The sequence below is a fragment of the Pristiophorus japonicus genome, chromosome 9, assembly GCF_044704955.1.
Source record: "Pristiophorus japonicus isolate sPriJap1 chromosome 9, sPriJap1.hap1, whole genome shotgun sequence".
NCBI lineage: Eukaryota > Metazoa > Chordata > Chondrichthyes > Pristiophoridae > Pristiophorus > Pristiophorus japonicus.
In genome coordinates this window covers 169,687,127-169,711,112 of record NC_091985.1, presented here as the reverse complement: position 1 = coordinate 169,711,112, position 23,986 = coordinate 169,687,127, and the positions used below count along the sequence as shown (strand labels likewise).

At 50.9% G+C, this 23,986-nt stretch overlaps 1 protein-coding gene across 2 annotated transcripts in view; it reads left to right on the top strand.

The window, feature by feature from the left end:
- LOC139273323 (ribosome-binding protein 1-like) overlaps window positions 1-23,986 on the top strand; it is a 185,316-nt gene that overhangs the window by 85,145 nt on the left and 76,185 nt on the right. For both annotated transcript variants that reach the window (XM_070890104.1, XM_070890103.1), the window contains exons 5-10: window positions 514-666; window positions 5,172-5,290; window positions 6,952-7,105; window positions 14,672-14,822; window positions 17,058-17,245; window positions 20,765-20,802. In XM_070890104.1, coding sequence (XP_070746205.1) covers window positions 514-666; window positions 5,172-5,290; window positions 6,952-7,105; window positions 14,672-14,822; window positions 17,058-17,245; window positions 20,765-20,802 — 803 coding nt within the window. The remainder of the gene's footprint in view (window positions 1-513; window positions 667-5,171; window positions 5,291-6,951; window positions 7,106-14,671; window positions 14,823-17,057; window positions 17,246-20,764; window positions 20,803-23,986) is intronic.

Below are 23,986 nucleotides of genomic sequence, written 5' to 3'. Positions count from 1 at the left end.
GCCTCAGACAGATGCTAGGGAGAGGGATGGAGTCGGTGGCTAGGAAATGCAGTTTGTGGCGGGGTCCAATGACAATGGCATCGGTCTTCCCAATATTTAATTGGAGGAAATTTCTGCTCATCCAGTGCTAGATGTCGGACAAGCAGTCTTGACAATTTAGAGACCGTGGAGGGGTCGAGAGAAGTGGTGGTGAGGTAGAGCTGGCTGTCGTCAGCGTACATGTGGAAACTGACGCTGTGTTTTCAGTTGAAGTCGCTGAGGGGCAGCATGTAGATGAGAAATAGACGGAGGCCAAGGATAGATCCTTGGGGGACACCAGAGGTAATGATGCGGGAGTGGGAAGAGAAGCCGTAGCAGGAGATTTTCTGGCTACGATTAGATCGATAAGAATGGAAGCAGGCGAGTGCAGTCCCACCCAGCTAGACGGGTGAAATGGGCAGGAGCTGAGGGTAGAAACTGTCTGTTTTACTTGTCTTTACTGTATATTTTTTTAATTGCTCTTGTACCTTTCAGGAACTTGTAGCTGAAAAGGCCAAAGCCTGTGCCAGCGAGACCAAACTAAAGGAACAGCTGACGGTGCGGGAGGAGGAGCTAAACGCCATGCAGACCCGCATGCAGGCCAGCTACCAGGACCACGTGACTGAGACACAGCAGCTACAGGCCAAGGTCACTAGTTACCTGCTACCCCTTAACCCAGTTAATGCACTGACACATCCCAGGTACCATCCCACCCTCCCGTGTTCAGGCAAGATTGGCCCCGTCTCCCACATCTTACATTGCAACTCCTCGGCTGAAAGTAGCCCCGAGTTCGAAGGTCATGCTGTTGGGTGGAGCCGCTTCAGGGGACCATCTTCCCAAATTCCCTCCGGAGGAAGCGCCGTTGGCAAGGCAGAGAACGCCACTTGGTGCTGGCTGCCATTTTTGTTTTTCTTGCTGACGGCCTGTGCCACTTTCACACCGCTGAAGCCCCGCAGGGCTAGAGCGGAAAGTGGCCATTGTCCCTTTCAGACGGCGAGGGTGACGTGGAATTCTCCCCGACCTCGTGCAGGCAACCAATCACTCGGAGCCTTGGACCTCCATTGGAGCCGGTATGGAGACTCCTCTCTCAAGGGTAGTGTGGGGCGGGGAAAGGCAGAGAAAATGTGGCGGCAGTCCTGAAATATAAAGGGGAGGATTTACTACAGGTCCACACTCAGATGAATGGGATCTTCCAGTTTGAAATCTGCCAAGTCGGAAGTAGATAACTAAATTTTGGATTTTGGATTTATATAGCACCTTTCACAACCACCGGACGTCTCCAAACACTTTACAGCCAATGACGTAATGTGGGAAACGCGGCAGCAAGCTCCCACAAACAGCAATGTGATAATGACCAGATAATCTGTTTTTTTTGTTATGTTGATTGAGGGATAAATATTGGCCCCAGGACACCAAGGAGAACTACTGTGCTCTTCTTCCAAATAGTGCCATGGGATCTTTTACATCCACTTGAGAGAGCAGTTTAATGTCTCATCTGAAAGACGGCACCTCCGACAGTGCAGCACTCCCTCAACACTGCACTAGAGCATCAGCCAGATTTTTTTGTGCTCAAGTCCCTGGAGTGGGTCTTGAACCCACAACCTTCTGACTCAGAGGCAAGAATGCAACCTACTGAGCCACAGCTGACACTAGAGGGAAAGAGCTTCATTGCTTGAGCTTATTTGGGCCAATTTATGCCAAAATGAGGAAGGCCCAATGTTGAGGAGTCTTTGCAGGTGTCAGTGGGTGACCTGACATTGCGGTTTGTGTACATACCTCCAGGCTTCAAGTGAAAATTTTGCAGGTTTCTGCCCGTTCTCCCACAGGACCGAGTGCATTTCACAGTCTGCAGACGTGCTGTCAAAAAATTGTAACTTTGTGATCGCGGTCATGTTCCTACACATTCCCAGGGTTTCGAAGAGGAAACCGCCGTCTTATTCGGTGTTTTTGAGGATGATAACATGGGTCGTTTCATTCTTGGCCCCGGACTGATGAGTGACATGATTTATTGAGGGGGGGTGGGGGGAGCGGGCGGCATGTGGAGAGCAGGCTCATCTTGGTAGAGGTGGGGAGGAGCCCTTCCAGCCTGTTCTGCCATTCATAGAAACATAGAAACATAGGTGCAGGAGTAGGCCATTCGGCCCTTCGAGCCTGCACCGCTGTTCAATGAGTTCATGGCTGAACATGCAACTTCAGTACCCCATTCCTGTTTTCTCGCCATACCCCTTGATCCCCCTAGTAATAAGGACTACATCTAACTCCTTTTTGAATATATTTAGTGAATTGGCCTCAACAACTTTCTGTGGTAGAGAATTCCACAGGTTCACCACTCTCTGGGTGAAGAAGTTTCTTCTCATCTCGGTCCTAAATGGCTTACCCCTTATCCTTAGACTGTGACCCCTGGTTCTGGACATCCCCAACATTGGGAACATTCTTCCTGCATCTAACCTGTCTAAACCCATCAGAATTTTAAATGTTTCTATGAGTTCTCCTCTCATTCTTCTGAACTCCAGTGAATACAAGCCCAGTCGATCCAGTCTTTCTTGATATGTCAGTCCCGCCATCCCGGGAATCAGTCTGGCGAACCTTCGCTGCACTCCCTCAATAGCAAGAATGTCTTTCCTCAAGTTAGGAGACCAAAACTGTACACAATACTCCAGATGTGGCCTCACCAAGGCCCTGTACAAATGTAGTAACACCTCCCTGCCCCTGTACTCAAATCCCTCGCTATGAAGGCCAACATGCCATTTGCTTTCTTAACCGCCTGCTGTACCTGCATGCCAACCTTCAATGACTGATGCACCATGACACCCAGGTCTCTTTGCACCTCCCCTTTTTCTAATCTGTCACCATTCAGATAATAGTCTGTCTCTCTGTTTTTACCACCAAAGTGGATAACCTCACATTTATCCACATTATACTTCATCTGCCATGCATTTGCCCACTCACCTAACCTTATTCAGTTAGATCATGGCTGACCTGTATCTTAACTCCATCTACCCGCTTTGGTTCCGTGACCCTTAATACACTTGCTTAAAAAATATCCATTAATCTCAGCATTTTTTGGGTAGAGAGTTCCAGATTTTCACTACCCTTTGTGTGACGAAGTGTTTTCTGACATCACCCCTGAATGGTCTCGCTCTAATTTTAAGGTTATGCCCCCTTAATCTGGACTCCCCCCAGCAGAGGAAATAGTTTTTCTTTATCTGCCCTATCGAATCCTTTGATCATCTTAAATACCTAAGTTGGATCACCCCGTAATCTTCTATACTCAAGGGAATACAAACCTAGGCTCATAATTTAATGCTTTTAGCCCCGGTATCATTCTGGTAAATCTGCACCCCCTCAAAGGCCAATCTGTTCTTCCTGAGATGTGGTGCCCAGAGCTGAACATGGTAGTCGAAGGGCCGAATGGCCTACTCCTGCACCTAATTTCTATGTTACTCTAAATGGGGTCTAACCAGAGCGTTTTATAACTGTAACTGTTAAGGGCAGGGGAAATCTAAGGGAAAGTCCCTTTAAGTAACTCTGGTCACTGGCAGCAATAGAGGCTGCCGGTTCAGTCTCTTGATCTGGGGGTAGTGTGTGCCATAGGGAGACAAATAGAGGAGATAGAATCACAGAAAATTACAGCACGGAAGGAGGCCATTCGGCCCATCGTGTCCGCGCCGGCCGACAAAGAGCTATCCAGCCTAATCCCACTTTCCAGCTCTTGGTCCATAGCCCTGTAGGTTGCAGCACTTCAAGTGCACATCCAAGTACTTTTTAAATGTGATGATACTAAAATCGGCTGTGTGGTTGATAATGAAAAAGAAAGCTGTGGACTGCAGGAAGATATCAATGGACTGGTCAGGTGGGCAGAACAGTGGCAAATGGAATTCAATCTGGAGAAGTGTGAGGGAATGCATTTGGGGAGGGCTAACTAGACAAGGGAATATACATTAAATGGTAGGACACTGAGAAGTGTAGAGGAACAAAGGGATCTTGGAGATGGGAAGAAAATAATAAATGTCTTGGTTAAGACCCCCCCCTTAAATACTAATCTTCTCATTATTTTATTTCCCTCTTCTCCTTCCTATATTGCTGACCCTATTTGTTAATCCCTTTTTTCTCCCCACTCTCCCCCTACCCACCCCCCCCCGACCCCCACACCATGGGTTTTTGCCTCTCTCACAATCCCATTCAGCTGGGCCACAGGTAAAGCCACCACCGCCTCCTTCGTGACTTCCACTCTACTCTGTGCTCAGTCGACCTTGAGGGACAGCTCTTGCGGGGCGAGACAAACCTATAGCCGGGCTTTCCGTTCCAAAGGGTAAGACGCGACTGCCAGTCAACCCTCTCAGTGGACTGGTCGTAAACGAGTCGAGCTATAAAGAGGAACAGAAGAGCTCTTCTGCTTGGCCACGTAACCACTGGGGGTGTGAAGGGAACATCTTAATAACCAGCAACTTGTATTTATATAGCGCCTTTAAAGTCGTAAAACGTTCCAAGGCGCTTCACTGGAGCCTTATTAAACAAAATTTGACACCGAGCCACATGAGGGAATATTAGGCCAGGGTGATCAAATGCTTGGTCAATGAGGTAGGTTTGAAAGAGTGCCATAAAAGAGGAGGGAGAGGTAGAGAGGTGGAGAGGTTTAGGGAGGGAGTTCCAGAGGTGAAGGCACAGCCACTAATGGTGGGCGATGAAAATGAGATGATGTGCAAGAAGCCGGAATGGGAGAAGTGCAAAGTTCTCAAAGGATTGTGAGGCTGAAGGAGATTACAGAGATATGGGGGCGGGGGGGGGGGGGGGGGGGGGGGCGAGGCCTTGGAGAGATTTGAAAATAAGGATGTGAATTTTAAATTTGAGGCATTGCCAGTCTGGGAACCAATGCAGTTCCATATGACGGCAACTGGTGCGGGGGGGGGGGGGGGGTGGGGGGGCGTCGGGTGTTATGTGTAGGGTTTTTTCTTTTCTCCTATCAGTCAGTCGAAACTGTTTTTCAGGTAGGTTTGCCATAAGGATTATCTTATTTCACGATATTCGCGTGCTGAGCAAGCGTCTCTGTGTGTGTGTTTAAAAAAAAAACATATTTACGGCATCTCTGGTGAGGGCTGGTATTGTTTTTTGTAAAACATCTTTTCACTGATGGTGCAATGTTTCCATTCCAGATCCGGGGACTCCAGGAGCAGCTGGAGAATGGGCCCACCGCCCAGATAGCCCGTCTGCAACAGGAGAACTCCATCCTAAGGGATGCCCTCAACCAGGCCACAAGTCAGACCGAAAGCAAGTAAGAACAGTTACTCCAGACAGTGCCGATAACGCCTACAGTACTTTCAAAAGACTCGCAAGCAGAGTTTGCTGACTGCTGGTCTCGTAGAAGGGGCAGCTACTGGGTCACTGGGTTGGATTGGCTGATCTTGAGATCCACTAATATTGGAATGTGAGAGGTTGAAAGCCAATGTCCTTGGAAGATGGTAGACCAGGGGGAACGATGCCAGTGTGGGGGTTGTGGGGGTGGGAGAGACCAGGGGGATCTATACCAGTGGGGTGGGGGGGGGGGGTGGTGCAAGGGGGAATGATGCCATTGTGGGGGTAGGAGGGGGGGAGCCTGGGGGGGGGGGGGAACGAAACCAATGTGTGGGGGGGGAGGGGGGAGACCGGGATGGAATGATACCGGTGTGAGGGGGGGATCGGGGGGAATGATACCAGTGTGGGGCGGGGAGGGGGGGCGGGAAACTATGCCAGTGGTGGGTGAGGGGAGATCGGGGGGGAATGATACCAGGTTTGAGAATTTTGCATTCAGTTTTTTTCAAAAGCAGGAAGTTAAAAGCTGGTATCAGTATAAGTGAGTGTGGGGCTGTTGGATTGTTGTAAAACTCATGTCCTTTAGGGAAGGAAACCAGCCGCCCTTACCCGTGACTTCAGTCCCACACCAGCGGAGTTGGCTCTGAACTGCCCTCTGAAGTGGCCCAGCAAGGCTGAGTCTGTTCAAACCACTTCTCAGGACAGCAAGGATGGGCAATAATTGCCAGCAACGCCCACATCCCGAGAATGAATAATTTTTTTAAAACCCTGTAATTTACGTGAATAACACCGGAAAACTGACAATCTGTCCCTGATTTCAGTCGTAACTTCTTGATATCTGCTGCAGTGTATATGCACAGCGCCATATCTCCAAGAATAGGGCTGGCTTGGGTCAGACATCCGATTTAACCCCTGCCTGATTGTACACTCCATTGGCTTCAAATCGTTGGGTTGCAATCAGGGCTCGTGTCTCTGTCTGTGTTGGTGAGTGTGGGAGTGTCTGTGTCTGTGCGCGTGTGTATATGTCGCTGTGTGCGTGTGTATATGTCTGTGTGCGTGTGTATATGTCTGTGCATGTGTATATGTCGGAGTGTGGCTGTGTATATGTCGGTGTGTGCATGTGTATATGTCTGTGTGCGTGTGTATATGTCGGAGTGTGGCTGTGTATATGTCTGTGTGGCTGTGTATATGTCTGTGTGCGTGTGTATATGTCGGAGTGTGGCTGTGTATATGTCTGTGTGTGCGTGTGTATCTTAGCTTGCGATGTGCACACAGTGCATCAGCAGTGTGACAGCGTGTTGCGGTGGTATGACCGGGTTCTGTTGAGGAGTGGCTGGCTGTCACAGACAGTGCTCAGGCCCCAGTTTCCTGGATTATCTCGAAACATCAGAGGATTAAGTCCAAAACAAAAGAATTTGGGAGGGGAAGAAAGTCTGTGCAATTTAAAAAGATCAAAGATAAATACAATAGAAATACTCCGAGAGAAGGTTGACAATACACATCAGACGGTCTATTGCCCAGCCGGGACAATTGGAGTGCCGACGCTCTCGGCCTGCGGACTCTGTCTAATGGAGATGGCAGCTGGTTTGTTTCCAGACGTGTTTTTTTTTCTTTGGGACTGAATCTAATCAACATTTGCCGTAGGCAGAATGCCGAGCTGGCCAAGCTGCGGCAGGAGTGTGCCAAACTGAGCAAGGAGCTGAGCGAGAAGTCGGAGTCCCACCAGCAGGACGAGCAGCAGAGGAAGGTGTTGGAAGGCAAGCTCAGCAAGTACGAGCAACAGCTCACCGAGCTTCAGGTGAATGAGAGCAGATTCTCCCAGCTGTCTCCTCTGCCAAACGCTCAATTCGTGCACTTCATTCGCCATCTTGCGACATTTGTTCCTCTCTCCCTACCTTCCCTTGTTTTTTTATTGTGCCCTCCCCAACTTAGCTGTCAGTCGTGGCTCAGTGAGTAGCACCCTGACCTCCGAGTCAGGAAGTGATGGGCTTAAGACTCACTCCAGGCCTACATGGCTCAGTTCCACGAGATCACCAACTAAGTTCTCAGTGGGCCAGGCTTGCAGCTTCTAAAGGAAATGGTGCCTCAGTGTTACAGCCGTGCCTCTGACCTGTCCTCCCGCCCCATCCAGAGAGAGAACAACACAAACTGGGGGAGGGGGAGAGAGAGAGAGAGAGAGAGACACACACACACATTGGGAGAGAGAGAGACACACACTGGGGGAGAGAGAGACACACACTGGGGGAGGGAGGGAGAGTGACAAACACACACTGGGGAGAGAGAGAGAAAAACAGAAACTGGGGGGAGAGAGAGAGAGAGACACTGGTGGTGGGGGGGAGGGGAGAGAGAAAGAGACACACTGGGAGAGAGAGAGAAACACACACACACACACGGGGGCGGGTGCGGGTAGGGGGGAGCGAGAGAGACACACACTGGGAGGAGGGAGAGAGAGACACACACACTGGGAGAGAGACACACACTGGGGGAGAGAGAGACACACACACACACACTGGGAGAGAGAGAAACACACACTGGGGGGGGCGGGGAGAGACACACTGGGGGGCGGGGGGGCGGCGAGAGAGAGAGAGAAACACACTGGGGGGGGGAGAGACACACACTAGGGGAGAGAGAGAGACACACACTGGGAGAGAGAGAGGCACACACACTGGGGAGGGGGAGGAGAGAGACACACTGGAAGAGAGAGAGAGAGAGAGAGAGACACACACACACTGGGGGAGAGAGAGACACACACTGGGGGAAAGACAGAGAGAGAGAGACACACACTGGGGGAGAGTGAGAGAGAGAGACACACACACAGGGGGAGAGTGAGAGAGAGACACACACACACTGGGGGAGAGTGAGGGAGAGAGACACACACACTGGGGGAGCGAGAGAGAGAGACACACACACTGGGGGAGAGTGAGAGACACACTGGGGGAAAGACAGAGAGAGAGAGACACACACTGGGGGAGAGTGAGAGAGAGACACACACACACTGAGGGAGAGTGAGAGAGAGAGACATACACACTGGGGGAGAGTGAGAGAGAGACACACACACTGGGGGAGAGAGAGAGAGAAACACACTGGGGGAGAGGGAGAGAGACACACACTGGGGAAGAGGGAGAGAGAGACACACATACTGGGGGCGAGAGCGAGAGAGACACACACTGAGGGGGGAGAGAGAGAGACACACACTGGGGGGGAGAGAGAGAGACACACACTGGGGGGGGCGAGACACACACACTGGGGGAGAGAGAGAGAGAGAGAGAGACACGGTGGGGAGAGACACACTGCGGGGGGGGAGAGAGAGAGACTCACACACTGTGGGGGGACGAGACACACACACTGGGGGAGAGAGAGAGAGAGAGACACGGGGGGAGAGAGACACACTGGGGGGGGAGAGAGAGAGAGAGACACACATACTGGGGGCGAGAGCGAGAGAGACACATACTGGGGGGGGGGAGAGAGACACACACTGGGGGGGAGAGAGAGAGAGACACACACTGGGGGAGAGAGAGAGAGACACACTGTGGGGGGGGGGGCGGCGAGACACACACACTGGGGGAGAGAGAGAGAGAGATACGGGGGGAGAGAGAGATACACTGGGGGGGGAGAGAGAGAGAGAGAGAGACACTGGGGGGGAGAGAGAGAGACACACACACACTGCTGGGGTGGGGGGGGTGAGAGACACACACTGGGGGAGAGGGAGAGAGAGAGAGACACTAGGGGGTCGGAGAGAGAGATACACACGGGGGTGGTAGAGGGGAAGAGAGAAACACACTGGTGGAAAGGGATTGGGAGCGAGAAACACACTGGAGGAGAGAGAGAGAGACACACACTGGGGGAGAGGGAGAGAGAGAGACACACATGGGGACGGGGGGGGGCGGAGAGACACAGACTGGGGGGGGAGAGAGAGAGACACACAAAATGGGAGGGAGAGAGAGAGAGAGACACACACACACAGACTGGGGGAGGGGGAGTGAGAGAGACACACACACACTGGGGGGGGGGAGAGACAGACACATTGGGGGGATGAGAGAGAGACACACACAGACTGGGGGGGGAGAGAGAGACACACACTGGGGGAGAGGGAGAGAGAGAGAGACACACAGACTGGGGGAGAGGGAGAGAGAGAGAGACACAGACTGGGGGAGAGGGAGAGAGAGAGAGACATTCTGTGGGGGTGGAAGAGAGAGAGACACACAGACTGGGGGAGAGGGAGAGAGAGAGAGAGAGAGACACTCTGTGGGTGGAAGAGAGAGAGACACACACTGTGGAAGAGAGAGAGACACACACTGGGGGAGAGGGAGAGAGAGAGAGACACTCTGGGGGGGTGGAGAGAGAGACACACAGACTGGGGGAGAAAGAGAGACACACACACAGACTGGGGAGGGGAGGAGAGAGAGAGAGACACTGGGGGGAGGGAGAGTGAGAGACACACACACGAGGGGGAGGAAGAGAGAGAGACACAGACTGGGGGTGAGGGAGAGAGAGAGAGACACACACTGGGGGAGGGAGAGGGAGACACACTGGGGGGGAGAGAGAGACACACACACACAGGCTAGGGGAGAGGGAGAGGGAGAGAGAGACACTGGGGGAGGGAGGGAGAGTGACAACACAAACTGGGGAGAGAGAGAGAGAAACACACTGGGGGGGAGAGACACACACACTGGGGGAGAGAGAGAGAGAGAGACACGGGGGGAGAGAGACACACTGGGGGGTGGGGAGAGAGAGAGAGACCCACATACTGGGGGCGAGAGAGAGAGAGACACATACTGGGGGCGAGAGAGAGAGAGACACACACTGGGGGAGAGAGAGAGACACACACTGTGGGGGGGTGAGACACACACTGGGGGAGAGAGAGAGAGAGAGAGACACGGGGGGAGAGAGACACACTTGGGGGGGGGGGAGAGAGAGAGAGATACACATTGGGGAGTGGGGGGAGAGAGAGAGACACACACTGTGGGGGGGGGGGGCGAGACACACAGACTGGGGGAGAGGGAGAGAGAGGGACACACACAGCCTGGGGGAGAGGGAGAGAGAGACACACACACAGACTCGGGGAGAGGGAGAGAGAGGGACACACACAGCCTGGGGGAGAGAGAGAGAGGGACACACACAGCCTGGGGGAGAGGGAGAGAGAGACACACACACACAGACTGGGGGAGAGGGAGAGGGAGAGAGAGAGACACACACAGACTGGGGGAGAGGGAGAGAGAGAGAGAGAGACAGATTGGGAGAGAGAGAGAGAGAGAGACACACAGACTGGGGGAGAGGGAGAGAGAGAGAGACACAGACTGAGGGAGAGAGAGAGAGACACACAGACTGGGACAGAGGGAGAGAGAGACACACACACAGACTGGGGGAGAGGGAGAGAGAGAGAGACACACAGACTGGAGGAGAGGGAGAGGGAGAGAGAGACACACAGACTGGGGGAGAGGGAGAGAGAGGGACACACACAGCCTGGGGGAGAGGGAGAGAGAGACACACACACAGACTGGGGGAGAGGGCGAGAGAGAGACACACACAGACTGGGGGAGAGGGAGAGAGAGAGAGAGAGACAGATTGGGAGAGAGGGAGAGAGAGAGAGACACACAGACTGGGGGAGAGGGAGAGAGAGAGACACAGACTGGGGGAGAGGGAGAGAGAGAGACACACACATACTGGGGGAGAGGGAGAGAGAGACACACACAGACTGGGAGGGAGAGAGAGAGACACACAGATTGGAGGAGAGGGAGAGGGAGAGAGAGGGACACACACAGCCTGGGGGAGAGGGAGAGAGAGACACACACACAGACTGGGGGAGAGGGAGAGAGAGAGACACGCACAGACTGGGGGAGAGGGAGAGAGAGAGAGACACACACAGACTGGGGGAGAGGGAGAGAGAGAGAGACACACAGACTGGGGGAGAGAGAGAGAGAGAGAGAGAGAGAGACACACAGACTGGGGGAGAGGGAGAGAGAGAGACACACAGACTGAGGGAGAGAGAGAGAGAGACACACAGACTAGGAGAGAGGGAGAGAGAGAGACACACACAGACTGGGGGAGAGGGAGAGAGAGAGACACACAGACTGGAGGAGAGGGAGAGGGAGAGAGAGACACACAGACTGGGGGAGAGGGAGAGAGAGGGACACACACAGCCTGGTGGAGAGGGAGAGAGAGACACACACACAGACTGGGGGAGAGGGCAAGAGAGAGACACACACAGACTGGGGGAGAGGGAGAGAGAGAGAGAGAGACACACAGATTGGGGGAGAGGGAGGGAGAGAGAGAGAGAGAGAGACAGATTGGGAGAGAGGGAGAGAGAGAGAGAGAGAGAGACGCACAGACTGGGGGAGAGGGAGAGAGAGAGAGAAACAGATTGGGAGAGAGGGAGAGAGAGTCACACACAGACTGGGGGAGAGGGAGAGGGAGAGAGAGAGAGAGACAGACTGAGGGAGAGAGAGAGACACACAGAGTGGGGGAGAGGGAGAGAGAGAGAGGGAGAGAGACACAGACTGGGGGAGAGGGAGAGGGAGAGAGAGAGAGAGACAGATTGGGGGAGAGGGAGAGGGAGAGAGAGAGAGACACACACACACAGACTGGGGGAGAGGGAGAGAGAGAGAGAGAGACACAGACTGGAGGAGAGGGAGAGAGAGACAGATTGGGGGAGAGGGAGAGAGAGAGAGAGAGACACACACAGACTGGGGGAGAGGGAGAGAGAGAGAGAGAGACAGATTGGGGGAGAGGGAGGGAGAGAGAGAGAGAGAGACACACAGACTGGGGGAGAGGGAGAGAGAGGGACACACACAGACTGGGGGAGAGGGAGAGAGAGAGACACACACAGACTGGGGGAGAGGGAGAGAGAGGGACACACACAGACTGGGGGAGAGGGAGAGAGAGGGACACACAGACTGGGGGAGAGGGAGAGAGAGGGACACACACAGACTGGGGGAGAGGGAGAGAGAGGGACACACACAGACTGGGGGAGAGGGAGAGAGAGGGACACACACAGACTGGGGGAGAGGGAGAGAGAGGGACACACACAGACTGGGGGAGAGGGAGAGAGAGACACACACACAGACTGGGGGAGAGGGAGAGAGAGGGACACACACAGACTGGGGGAGGGAGAGTTCATGTCGGCCGCTGTGCGTTGTATGATTTGCTTATTACGGGAGTCAGGCAGTTTTGGTACTTCTCCCCGGGGACTGAGCCTCACTGGGCTTCAGCGGTGGGATGTGGGAGTCAGTATTAGCTTTGGTTTTGGTTTTATTTATTAATTTCATAACTTACTGTGTATTGTACTGAAATGGCTCTCATCAAAGTCACAAATTACATCCTCTGTGACTGTGACTGTGTCCTTCTGGACCTGTCTGCAGCCTTTGACACGGTTGACCACTCCATCCTTGTCCAACGCCTCTCCACCATCGTCCAGCTGGGTGGGACTGCACTCGCCTGGTTCCATTCTTATCTATCTAATCATAGCCAGAAAATCTCCTGCAACGGCTTCTCTTCCCATCCCCGCATCGTTACCTCTGGTGTCCCCCAAGGATCTATCCTTGGCCCCCTCCTATTTCTCCTCTGTATGCTGGTTCCTTGGCAACATCATCCGAAAACACGGAGTCAGTTTCCACATGTACACTGACGACACCCAGTGCTACCTCACCACCACTTCTCTCGACCCCTGCACGGTCTCTGAATTATCAGACTGTTTGTCCGACATCCAGTACTGGATGAGCAGAATTTTTATCCAATTAAATATTGGGAAGACCAAAGCCATTGTCTTTGGTCCCCGCCACAAACTCCATTCCCTAGCCACCGACTCCATCCCTCTCCCTAGCCTCTGTTTGAGGCTGAACCAGACTATTCGCAACCTAAGTGTCATATTTGACCCTGAAATGAGCTCCTGGCCACATATCCGCAGCATAACTAAGACCACCTATTTCCACCTCCGTAGCATCGCCTGTCTCCGCCCCTGCCTCAGCTCTTCCGCTGCTGATTCCCTCATGCATGCCTTTGTTGCCTCTAGACTTGACTACTTCAACACACTCCTGGCCGGCTGCCTACATTCTACCCTACGTAAACTGGAGGTGATCCAAACTCCTCCTTTAAGACATTCCTTAAAACCTACCTCTTTGACCAAGCTTTTGGTCATCTGCAGTAATTTCTTCTTATGTGGCTTGGTGTCAAATTTATTTGTTTTGTCTTGTAATACTCCCGTGAAGCGCCTTGGGACGTTTTATATGTTAAAGGCACTATATAAATACAAGTAGTTGTTGAATTGTGGGCAAATGTCGCATGTTCAAATGTCATCTGATTAAGCATCACATGAGCGATGCTACGTGATCGACTGCCATGTGATCAAATGTCACTTGATCAAATCTCCAGGAATACATCAAAGCAGTATTGGCAACCCGACACACAAAGGGCAGTGGAAATCTGGAACACTCGCCCTCGAAAAGCTGTTGAGGCTGCGGGTCAATTGAAAATGTCAAAACTGAGAATGATGTATTTTTGTTAGACCAGAGTATTGAGGGATACGGAGCGAAGGCGGGTAAATAGAGTAGGTACAGAGCAGCCATCATCTAATCAAATGGTGGAACAGTCAGGAGGGGCTGAATGACCTCCTCCTGTTCCTGCGCCTAGGCCTTATCATAGACTCATAGAAAATGACGTCACAGTAGGAGGCCATTCGGCCCATCGTGTCCATGTCGCTCGAAAAAGAGCTCCCCAGCCTAATCCCACCTTCCAGCACTCGGTCCGTAGCCCTGTAGGTTAAGTGCATATCCAAGTACTTTTTAAATGTGGTGAGGGTTTCTGCCTCTACCACCCTTTCAGGCAGTGAGTGCCAGACCCCCACCACCCTCTGGATGATTTTTTTTCCCCCCTCATCTCCCCCTCTAATCCTTCGAACAACTATTTTAAATCCACGCACCCTGGTTATTGACCCCTCTGCTAAGAGAAATAGGTCCTTCCTATCCACTCTATCCAGGCCCCTCATAATTTTATACACCTCAATTAAACCTCCCCTCAGCCTCCTCTGTTCCAAGGAAAACAACCCCAGCCAATCCAATCTTTCCTCATAGCTAAAATTCTCCAGTCCTGGCAACATCCTCATAAATCTCCTCTGTACCCTCGCTAGTGCAATCACATCTTTCCTGTAATGTGGTGACCAGAACTCCACGCAGTACTCCAGCTGTGGCCTAACTAGTGTTTTATATAGTTCAAGTATAACCTCCCTGCTCTTGTATTCTGTGCCTCGGCTAATAAAGGAAAGTATGTCTTTCCTGGACCATCGCCAGTTTCTGCTAGAAATGGCACTCGTCAGTCTCCCAGTTTACTGAAACTGATGCCCTTGATTTACCTTTGCGCTCTCTTCTTGCAGTCGAGTCAGCAGGAAACAGAGAGCACGTTACAGAAACGACTGGACGACGTCAGCGAGGAGCTGCGCAAGTCCCAGACCAGCTATTCTGGCATGCTCACAGAAGCCGAGAAAATGAGAGAGGAACAGTGCTCTACTCTCAATAGCTTCACCGGTGAGTCCACAGGTCGCGAGCGGGAGGCTTAAATTCAGGGGGGATCGTTTCGTGTGAGATGCGGTCGAAGCCGTTTAATCGGACACCTCGGTGGAAACTGATTCATCCCACGTTTAAAAAAAAAAGAATTCTTGTGCCTGGCGCAATTCACAGCTGACTGTTCCGTCTGCTGTCTGTCTCCCCACCCACCCGTGCCTCCTCGCAGCCTGCTGGGAGAGTCCCAACATTTTCCCATGTTTAGGGACATCACAAGCACAACAGTCTCGCAGCTTACCTCTATGACTCAGTGGCTGATGTACCTCACTGTGGGCCTTTATATCGCGTTGCGGGTTGGAATACAAAGGGGAGGAAGTGATGTGGCAGTCGTACACAAGCTCACTCAGACCCCCATCTGGAGGACTGCGATCAGCTGTGGGCAGGAAAGATGTATCGGTCTTGGTGGGGGTACAGCACAGATTCAGCAGAATTATATCGGGGCTTAAAGGGTTAAATTATGAGGACCGGTCAACATTATGTGTGGATAGCGTCAACAGAAGGATAGGATCCAAGTCGGTGTTAATGACCAGCTAATCATTTTCTTAGTGTTGTTGATAGAAGGATAAATATTGCCCAGGACACCAGGGATAACTCCCCTGCTCTTCTTCAAAATAGTGCCCATTGTGTTATGTACAGAATAACTCCACGAGACTGTGTTGTAAGCTCAAACGATTGTGACCTTGATCTCTTTAATATAACTCCAAAGTGAGGCAGCAGCATTTGTGGACTGCCTTTTATACCTGCTTGCTCCAGGGTACACAGGTGACCCATAGGTCTCCCACAGGTGTGCCCCCTAGTGGCAAGCCTCACACACAGGTGAGGTTCACATAGATAACACATTGGATATTTTACGTTCACCTGAGAGGGCAAACGGGGCCTCGGTTTAACATCTCATCTGAAAGACGGCACTTCTGACAGTGCAGCACTCCCTCAGCACTGCACTGGAGTGTCAGCCTAGATTTATGTGCTCAAGTCTCTGGAGTGGGACTTGAATCCACAGCCTTCTGACTCAAGAGGCGAGATCAACTGAGCCACGGCTGACACCATAGTTAGGAGCGACAAAAGAGAATAGACCGTGAGGTTCTGGTGGTGTGGAAAAGGGATGAGATTTTCTGTTAACATTTTAAGTTCATTCTTTAGGGATAATACTCTGGAATACACTGCACAGGATTTACCAACCAGAAGCTGGCAGCACAGAGTTGAACCATTCATCCCTTAGCCCAGCTCTGAGCTGTCTTTTTGCCTTCCGTGGTGTAATGTTTGTTTAAGCTCGCGGCCTTCCGCGAGAGGTGGGCGCCAGAAGGACTGGAATGCATCATTACCCCCGGCAACCAAATTTTAATTTGATCCACTAACGTTTAAAGTTTGATTTGTTTAAGTTTGTCAGTTTTAGTGCCCCCCTTTAATCAGGGGCCACTTGATTTACAGGTGTAACTTAAAATAGTTGTAGAGCTGTTTACGCTTGTGGCCTTACGCGACAGGTGGGCACCGGAGGGACTGGAGTGCATCATCACCCCTGGCAACCAAATTTTAATTTGACCGTTTAAAGTTTAATTTGATTAAATTGTTGGTTTAAAGGGGCACTTGATTATGGTTTCAACTGAAATAGTTGTAGAGCTGTTGAGTTGTCAGCGGCTTAGCCAGTCACGTGATGTTCACAAGACTCAATAAAACCCCAGCCAGTTGGATTCGGGGGATCCACGATGAGGCAGGTGGTTGTGAGCCTGGTGGATGAACTGGTAATGTGTATCATCATCATCATCATAGGCAGTCCCTTGGAATCGAGGAAGACTTGCTTCCTCTCTTAAAATGAGTCCTTAGGTGGCTGAACAGTCCAATACGAGAGCCACAGTCCCTGTCACAGGTGGGACAGACAGTCGTTGAGGGAAGAGGTGGGTGGGACTGGGTTTGCCGCACGCTCCTTCCGTTGCCTGCGCTTGGTCTCTGCATGCTCTCGGCGATGAGACCCGAGGTGCTCTGTAGTGTGATTGTTAAACCGTTGCTAATAAACCAACTAGTTCTAAATAGCAAAGTGTTGCTGTGAATTCTTAAGCAAAGAACCCATGAAGCAAATACATTACACAAGGGTGTTGACTGTGTTGATCCCCGGTGCGTGTTGGAAGAAAGCGTTTAAACAACGGTCCCCAGCGAGGTAAGGCACATCACTGACACCATTTCCCCTGCTCTGCTTGGCTGTAGATCTTCAGGTTAAAATGGTGTCGGCAGAGGCTGACCTGAAGAGCAAAGCGGTGGAGCTGGAGGAGCTGCACGCTCAGCTGACGGAGGCCATGTCTGAGAAAGGACGGTTGGAGGAGAGAATCAGCTCGATCGAGGCGCTGCTGGAGGCTGGTCAGAATAAGGAGATGGAGAAAGAGCCTCCAGTTCAGGTTAGCTTGCCTCCAGTTCGAGCTTACCTTGCAGTTAACTTTTTTGAAAGTAAAGGAAAGAAAAAATTTGCATTTATATAGTGCCATTCACAACCTCAGGACGTCCCAAGGTGCTTTACAGCCAATTAAGTACTTTTTTGGAGTGTTGTCACTGTTGTAATGTGGGAAATGCGGCAACCTATTTGCGCACAGCAAGCTGCCACACACAGCAATGTGATAATAACCAGCTAATCCGTTTCAGTGACGTTGGTTGAGGGATAAATATTGGCCAGGACACCGGGGATTACTCCCCCGATCTTCGAATAGTGCCATGGGATCTATTAGAGCCACCTGAGAGGACAGCCGGGGCCTCAGTTTAATGTTTCATCTGAAAGACGGCACCCCTGACAGTGCAGCACTCCCTCAGCACTGCACTGGAGTGCCAGCCGAGATTTTTGTGTTCAAGTCTCTGGAGTGGGACTTGAACCCACAACCTTCTGACTCAGAGAAAAAGGAAAGACTTGAATTTATATAGCACCTGTCATGACCAGTGGACGTCTCAAAGCACTTTACAGCCAATGAAGTACTTTTGGAGTGTAGTCACTGTTGTAATGTGGCACGAGAGTACTACCAACTGAGCCATAGCTGACACCTGTAAGTTGCCGAGCGGGAAGACTGGTGAAAGATTGGGAGCCCCAGGAAAGAACATATTAAGAGCAGGTGACAGTGCAATGAGTTTTGATTTCAATGCAGGGAGGAAGAGGAGCATGGTTAATGTTTTTTACAGCTTGAAACGAACAGGAGAGGAAAGCTGAGAGGAGTAGTGATGATAATATCGATAAAATAGTGACAGACGCAAAAGATTACAGCAGAGGTGAGAGGTTGAGGCATACATTCATTACGTTACAGGGAGCATGTGTAGAGGTTAGTTAAAAAATAATTCATTCTGATTGTATTGATGACATTTTCATGGAATCATACAGCACAGAAGGAGGCCCACTCAGTCCACCGTGCCGGAGGAGCTATCCAATTAGTCCCACACCCCTTCTCTTTCCCCATAGCCCTGCACAAGGTCCCTCCCGCTGAACTGCTCATGAAAAGGGCACTTAAGACAAGGCTCTCGTTAGTCCACCCTAATCGCTCAAAAATCTGTCTTATCTCCGCCTTAAATATATTCAATGACCCAGCCTCCACAGCTGTCTGGGGCAGAGAATTCCAAAGATTCACAACCCTCTGAGAGAAGAAATTCCTCCTCATCTCCGTTTTAAATAGGCGGCCCCTTATTCTGAAACTATGCCCCCTAGTTCAAAATTCCCCCACGAGGGGAAACATCCTCTCTGCATCTACCCTGTCAAGCCCCCTCAGAATCTTATATGTTTCAATAAGATCACCTCTCTGTCTTCTAAACTCCAATGAGTATAGGCCCAACCTGCTCAACCTTTCTTCATAAGACAACCCCCTCATCTCCGGAATCAACCTAATGAACCTTCTCTTATCAGCCTCCAATGCAAGTATATCCTTCCTTAAATAAGGAGACCAAAACTGTACGCAGTACTCCAGCTGTGGTATCACTGACACCCTATACAGTTGTTGTAGGACTTCACTACTTTTATACTCCATCTCCCTTGAAAAGTGTCGTTTGTAACGACTTTGGGTTGGGTTTTTTTTGGAGGTTGCACTGGAGTCGATGGAGCGCTTGCTCCAGTGCAAAGTCAGTGGTCTTTTCCCATCGGAAGGAGATTAAGAAGTTAACTCTACCCATTTAGTGTAGAGGAAAGAACCCTATTGCACTGAGCTTTCAATAAATGGGACAAAGAACTTTGCGGGAATGAAGCCAGCAGAGAGGTGGCTCCAACACACAGCCCCAGGATGAGCTGAGCCTGGCCCACCTACAGCTGGAGAGCAGCTCGAATTTCCCTTTAAATAGGATGCCTTCCCCTCAGGGTTGCCAACTCTGGTTGGACATGTTCCTGTAGGTTTTGTCACATGACCTCCAACCGCCCCATCCCCACACTCCCGCCATTGGTCGCCCTACACGTCCATCCTCGTGCTGCCTCCCCCTCCCGCCATTGGTCGCCCTACACGTCCATCCTCGTGCTGCCTCGCCAATCGGAAAGCGAGCAGACTCTTCGTTACCCAATTGGATCATTCTTGACTTGTCAGTCCAACAGTATTTTTTCCCATCCCCAATATTTTTATAACAAGCAAAAGTGTGAGAAAAACCAATTTAAACCTTTTCTTAATGCCCCTGTGACCTTTCTCCCAGGGTGTTCGCAGCAATGTCCTGGAGATTAATCTTTAATTGCTGGACACCCCCAGGGCAATCCTGGAGCTTTGGCAAACCTACTTTTCCTCCCAGTCTCTTCGTGCCACACACCAATTGCAAAAGAAAGACTTTATATAGGGCCTTTCACGATCACCGGACGTCTCAAAGCACTTTACAGCCACTTTTGGAGTGTAGTCACTGTTGTAATGCAGGAAACGCGGCAGCCAGTTTGCGCACAGCAAGCTCCCACAAAGAGCAATGCGACAAACAACCGGATAATCTGTTTTTGTGATATTGATTGAGGGATAACTCTCCTGCTCTTCTTCGAAATAGTGCTGTGGGATCTTTTAACCAATAAGGGAATTAAGGGTTACGGGGAGCGGGCGGGTAAGTGGAGCTGAGTCCACGGCCAGATCAGCCATGATCTTGTTAAATGGCGGAGCAGGCTCGAGGGGCTAGATGGCCTACTCCTGTTCCTAATTCTTATGTTCTTATGTACGTCCACCTGAGAAAGCAGACGGGGCCTCGGTTTAACGTCTCACCTGAAAGGCGGCACCTCCGACAGTGCGGCACTCCCTCAGCACTGCACTGGAGTGTCAGCCTAGATTCTGTCCTCAAGTAAGTGTCTGGAGCATGAGAAGGAGGCCTACTCTAAGGCTTCTGCCCGTGACTCTGAGCTGCGTGCTGGGAGTGTGTGTCCAATAGCTCACTCTGTCCTGTTTGTTTAACTCACCCAAGCTGGTCTGTGGTTGCTTTTTTCATCTTAATTTTCTTTTTTTTTAAAAAAAGAAATAAAGCCCGTTTTGTTGCCGGTTGACTATTTTCTCATCCTGCCTGTTGGCCCAGAGCAGGCCAAGGTCCTGACACGACTTCTATCAAAAATGCTGAGGGAAGGGGTGGAGGTGAAGGAAGTGGGGTGGTTAGATTAAAACAACAAGAATGGTTGGACTGGGGATCATCATCATCATAGGCAGTCCCTCGGAATCGAGGAAGACTTGCTTCCACTCTTAACATGAGTTCTCAGGTGGCTGTACGGCAACTATTGGCAGTGCGGCATTCCGGCCTTCGCTGTTGCAGTTGTCCATGAGGGTCCTGACGAATTGCACCAGTGGCAGCAGCAAGTTAATCTAAAATTCAGTCTGTTTTGAAAAATTACTTCAACGCCATATCAACTTGCACCTTAATACTGCTGGCTGGAGTGGCGGTTTGTGAAAGGATGTATTCTGCAAAAATGATTGTACCTAAACCTGCTATAATTTCTTTTAACATTCCAGGCCACCCAACAAATAGAGCTAGAACAGCTGGGGACCAGGTAAGGTACTGTTTCAGAAGCATGCGAGGGCCTGATTGCTTGTGTGTGTGAGTGAGGATGTGCGGGGGTGTGTGTGAGAGAGAGAGTGTGAGTGAGTGAGGATGTGTGTGCGAGAGAGAGAAAGAGAGAGTGTGTGAGTGAGGATGTGTGTGTGTGTGTGAGAGAGAGAGAGAGTGTGAGTGAGGATGTGTGTGAGAGTGTGAGTGAGAGAGAGAGAGTGTGGGTGAGAGAGAGCGAGTGTGTGTGAGAGAGAGCGCGAGTGTGTGAGAGAGAGAGCGAGTGTGTGAGAGAGAGCGAGTGTGTGAGAGAGAGCGAGTGTGTGAGAGAGAGCGAGTGTGTGTGTGAGTGAGAGAGAGAGAGAGAGTGTGTGTGAGTGAGGATGTGTGTGAGAGTGTGTGTGTGTGAGTGAGAGAGAGAGTGTGTGTGAGAGAGAGCGAGTGTGTGAGAGAGAGCGAGTGTGTTTGTGAGAGAGTGTGTGTGAGAAAGAGAGTGTGTGTGTGAGAGAGAGTGTGTGAGAGTGTGTGTGAGTGAGAGAGAGAGTTTGTGTGTGTGAGTGAGAGAGAGAGTGTGTGTGTGTGTGTGTGAGAGAGAGAGAGAGTGTGTGTGGGTGAGGATGTGTGTGAGAGTGTATGTGTGTGTGTGTGTGTGTGTGAGAGAGAGAGTGTGAATGAGGATGTGTGAGTGAGAGAGAGAGTGTGTGTGTGTGTGAGTAAGAGAGAGAGTGTGTGTGTGTGAGTGAGAGAGAGTGTATGTGAGTGAGGATGTGTGTGTGAGAAAGAGAGTGTGTGTGAGAGTGTGTGTGTGTGAGTGAGAGAGTGTGTGTGTGTGTGTGTGTGAGAGAGAGAGTGTGTGTGTGTGTGTGTGAGAGAGAGTGTGTGTGTGTGTGAGAGAGAGTGTGTGTGAGTGAGGATGTGTGTGTGAGAAAGAGAGTGTGTGAGAGTGTATGTGTATGAGTGAGAGAGAGAGTGTGTGTGTGTGTGTGAGTGAGAGAGAGAGAGAGTGTGTGTGTGTGAGAGAGTGTGTGAGTGAGGATGTGTGTGTGTGAGAAAGAGAGTGTGTGTGAGATTGTGTGTGTGTGAGTGAGAAAGAGAGTATGAATGAGTGAGGCTGTGTGAGAGAGAGAGTGTGTGTGAGGATGTGTTTGTGAGAGTGTGTGAGTGAGGATGTGTGTGAGTGAGGATGTGTGTGAGTGAGGATGTGTGTGAGAGTGTGTGTGTAAGAGACGATGTGTGTGTGTGACGATGTGTGTGTGTGACGATGTGTGTGTGTGACGATGTGTGTGTGTGACAGGATGTGTGTGTGTGAGAGAGAGAGTGTGTGTGAGGATGTGTTTGTGAGAGTGTGAGTGAGGATGTGTGTGTGTGTGAGTGAGGATGTGTGTGTGTGTGAGAGAGTGAGGATGTGTGTGAGAGAGTGAGGATGTGTCTGTGAGAGAGAATGTGTGTGCGTGAGGATGTGTGTGAGAGAGTGTGAGTGTGTGTGAGGATGTATGTGTGAGGGAGTGTGTGTGAGAGAGGATGTGTGTGAGAGAGAGAGAGTGTGTGAGGATGTGTGTGTGTGAGTGAGGATGTGTGTGAGAGAGAGAGTGTGTGAGAGAGGATGTGTGTGTGTGTGAGTGAGGATGTGTGTGAGAGAGAGAGAGAGAGTGTGTGAGAGAGAGAGAGAGTGTGTGTGAGAGAGAGAGAGAGTGTGTGTGAGAGAGAGAGAGAGAGAGAGTGTGTGTGAGAGAGAGAGAGAGTGTGTGTGAGAGAGAGAGAGAGAGTGTGTGTGAGAGAGAGAGAGAGAGTGTGTGAGAGAGAGAGAGAGTGTGTGAGAGTGACAGAGAGAGAGTGTGTGTGAGAGAGAGAGAGAGTATGTGAAAGAGAGAGAGAGTGTGTGTGTGAGGATGTGTGTGAGTGAGGATGAGTGTGTGAGAGTGAGGATGTGTATGAGAGCGAGAGAGTGTGAGTGAGGAAGTGTGAGAGAGAGTGTGTGTGTGTGAGTGAGAGAGAGAGTGTGAGCGAGGATGTGTGTGTGTGTGAGAGAGAGTGTGTGAGAGAGAGAGAGTGTGTGTGAGTGAGGATGTGTGTGAGTGAGGATGTGTTTGTGAGAGTGTGTGTGTGTGAATGAGAGAGAGAGAGAGAGTGAGTGAGGATGTGTGTGTGTGAGCGAGAGTGTGAGTGAGTGAGGATGTGTGTGTGAGAGAGAGTGTGTGAGGGAGGATGTGTGTGTGAGAGAGAGAGTGAATGAGGATGTGTGAGAGAGAGAGATAGAGAGTGTGTGTGACTGAGGATGAGTGAGAGAGAGAGAGTGTGAGTGAGTGAGGATGTGTGTGAGAGAGAGAGTGTGTGTGAGAGAGGATGAGTGTGTGTGAGGGAGTGTGTGTGAGAGAGGATGTGTGTGAGAGAGAGAGAGTGTGTGTGCGGATGTGTTTGTGAGAGTGTGTGAGTGTGAGTGAGGATGTGTGTGTGTGAGAGAGAGAGAGTGTGTGTGTGAGAAAGAGAGTGTGTGAGAAAGAGATAGTGTGTGTGAGAAAGATGGTGTGTGTGAGAAAGAGAGTGTGTGTGAGAAAGAGAGAGAGTGTGTGTGAGAGAGAGACTGTGTGTGTGTGAGAGAGAGACTGTGTGTGTGAGGATGTGTGAGTGAGTGAGGATGTGTGTGTGAATGAGAGAGAGAGAGAGAGAGTGAGTGAGGATGTGTGTGTGTGAGTGAGAGTGTGAGTGAGGATGTGTGTGTGAGAGAGAGTGTGTGAGGGAGGATGTGTGTGTGAGAGAGAGAGAGAGAGTGTGTGTGTGTGAGTGAGTGTGTGTGAGAGAGAGAGAGTGTATGTGAGGATGTGTTTGTGAGAGTGTGTGTGTGTGAATGAGAGAGAGAGAGAGTGGGGATGTGTATGTGTGAGTGAAGATGTGTGTTTGAGCGAGAGTGTGTGTGAGAGAGAGAGTGTGAGCGAGGATGTGTGTGTGTGTGAGAGAGAGTGTGTGTGTGTGTGTGTGTGAGGATGTGTGTGTGTGAGGATGTGTGTGTGAGGGAGTGTATGTGAGGGAGTGTGTGTGTGTGTGAGGGAGTGTGTGTGTGTGTGAGGGAGTGTGTGTGTGTGTGAGGGAGTGTGTGTGTGTGTGAGGGAGAGTGTGTGTAAGGGAGCGTGTGTGAGAGAGAGAGAATGTGTGTGAGGATGTGTGTGTGAGTGAGGATGTGTGTGAGTGAG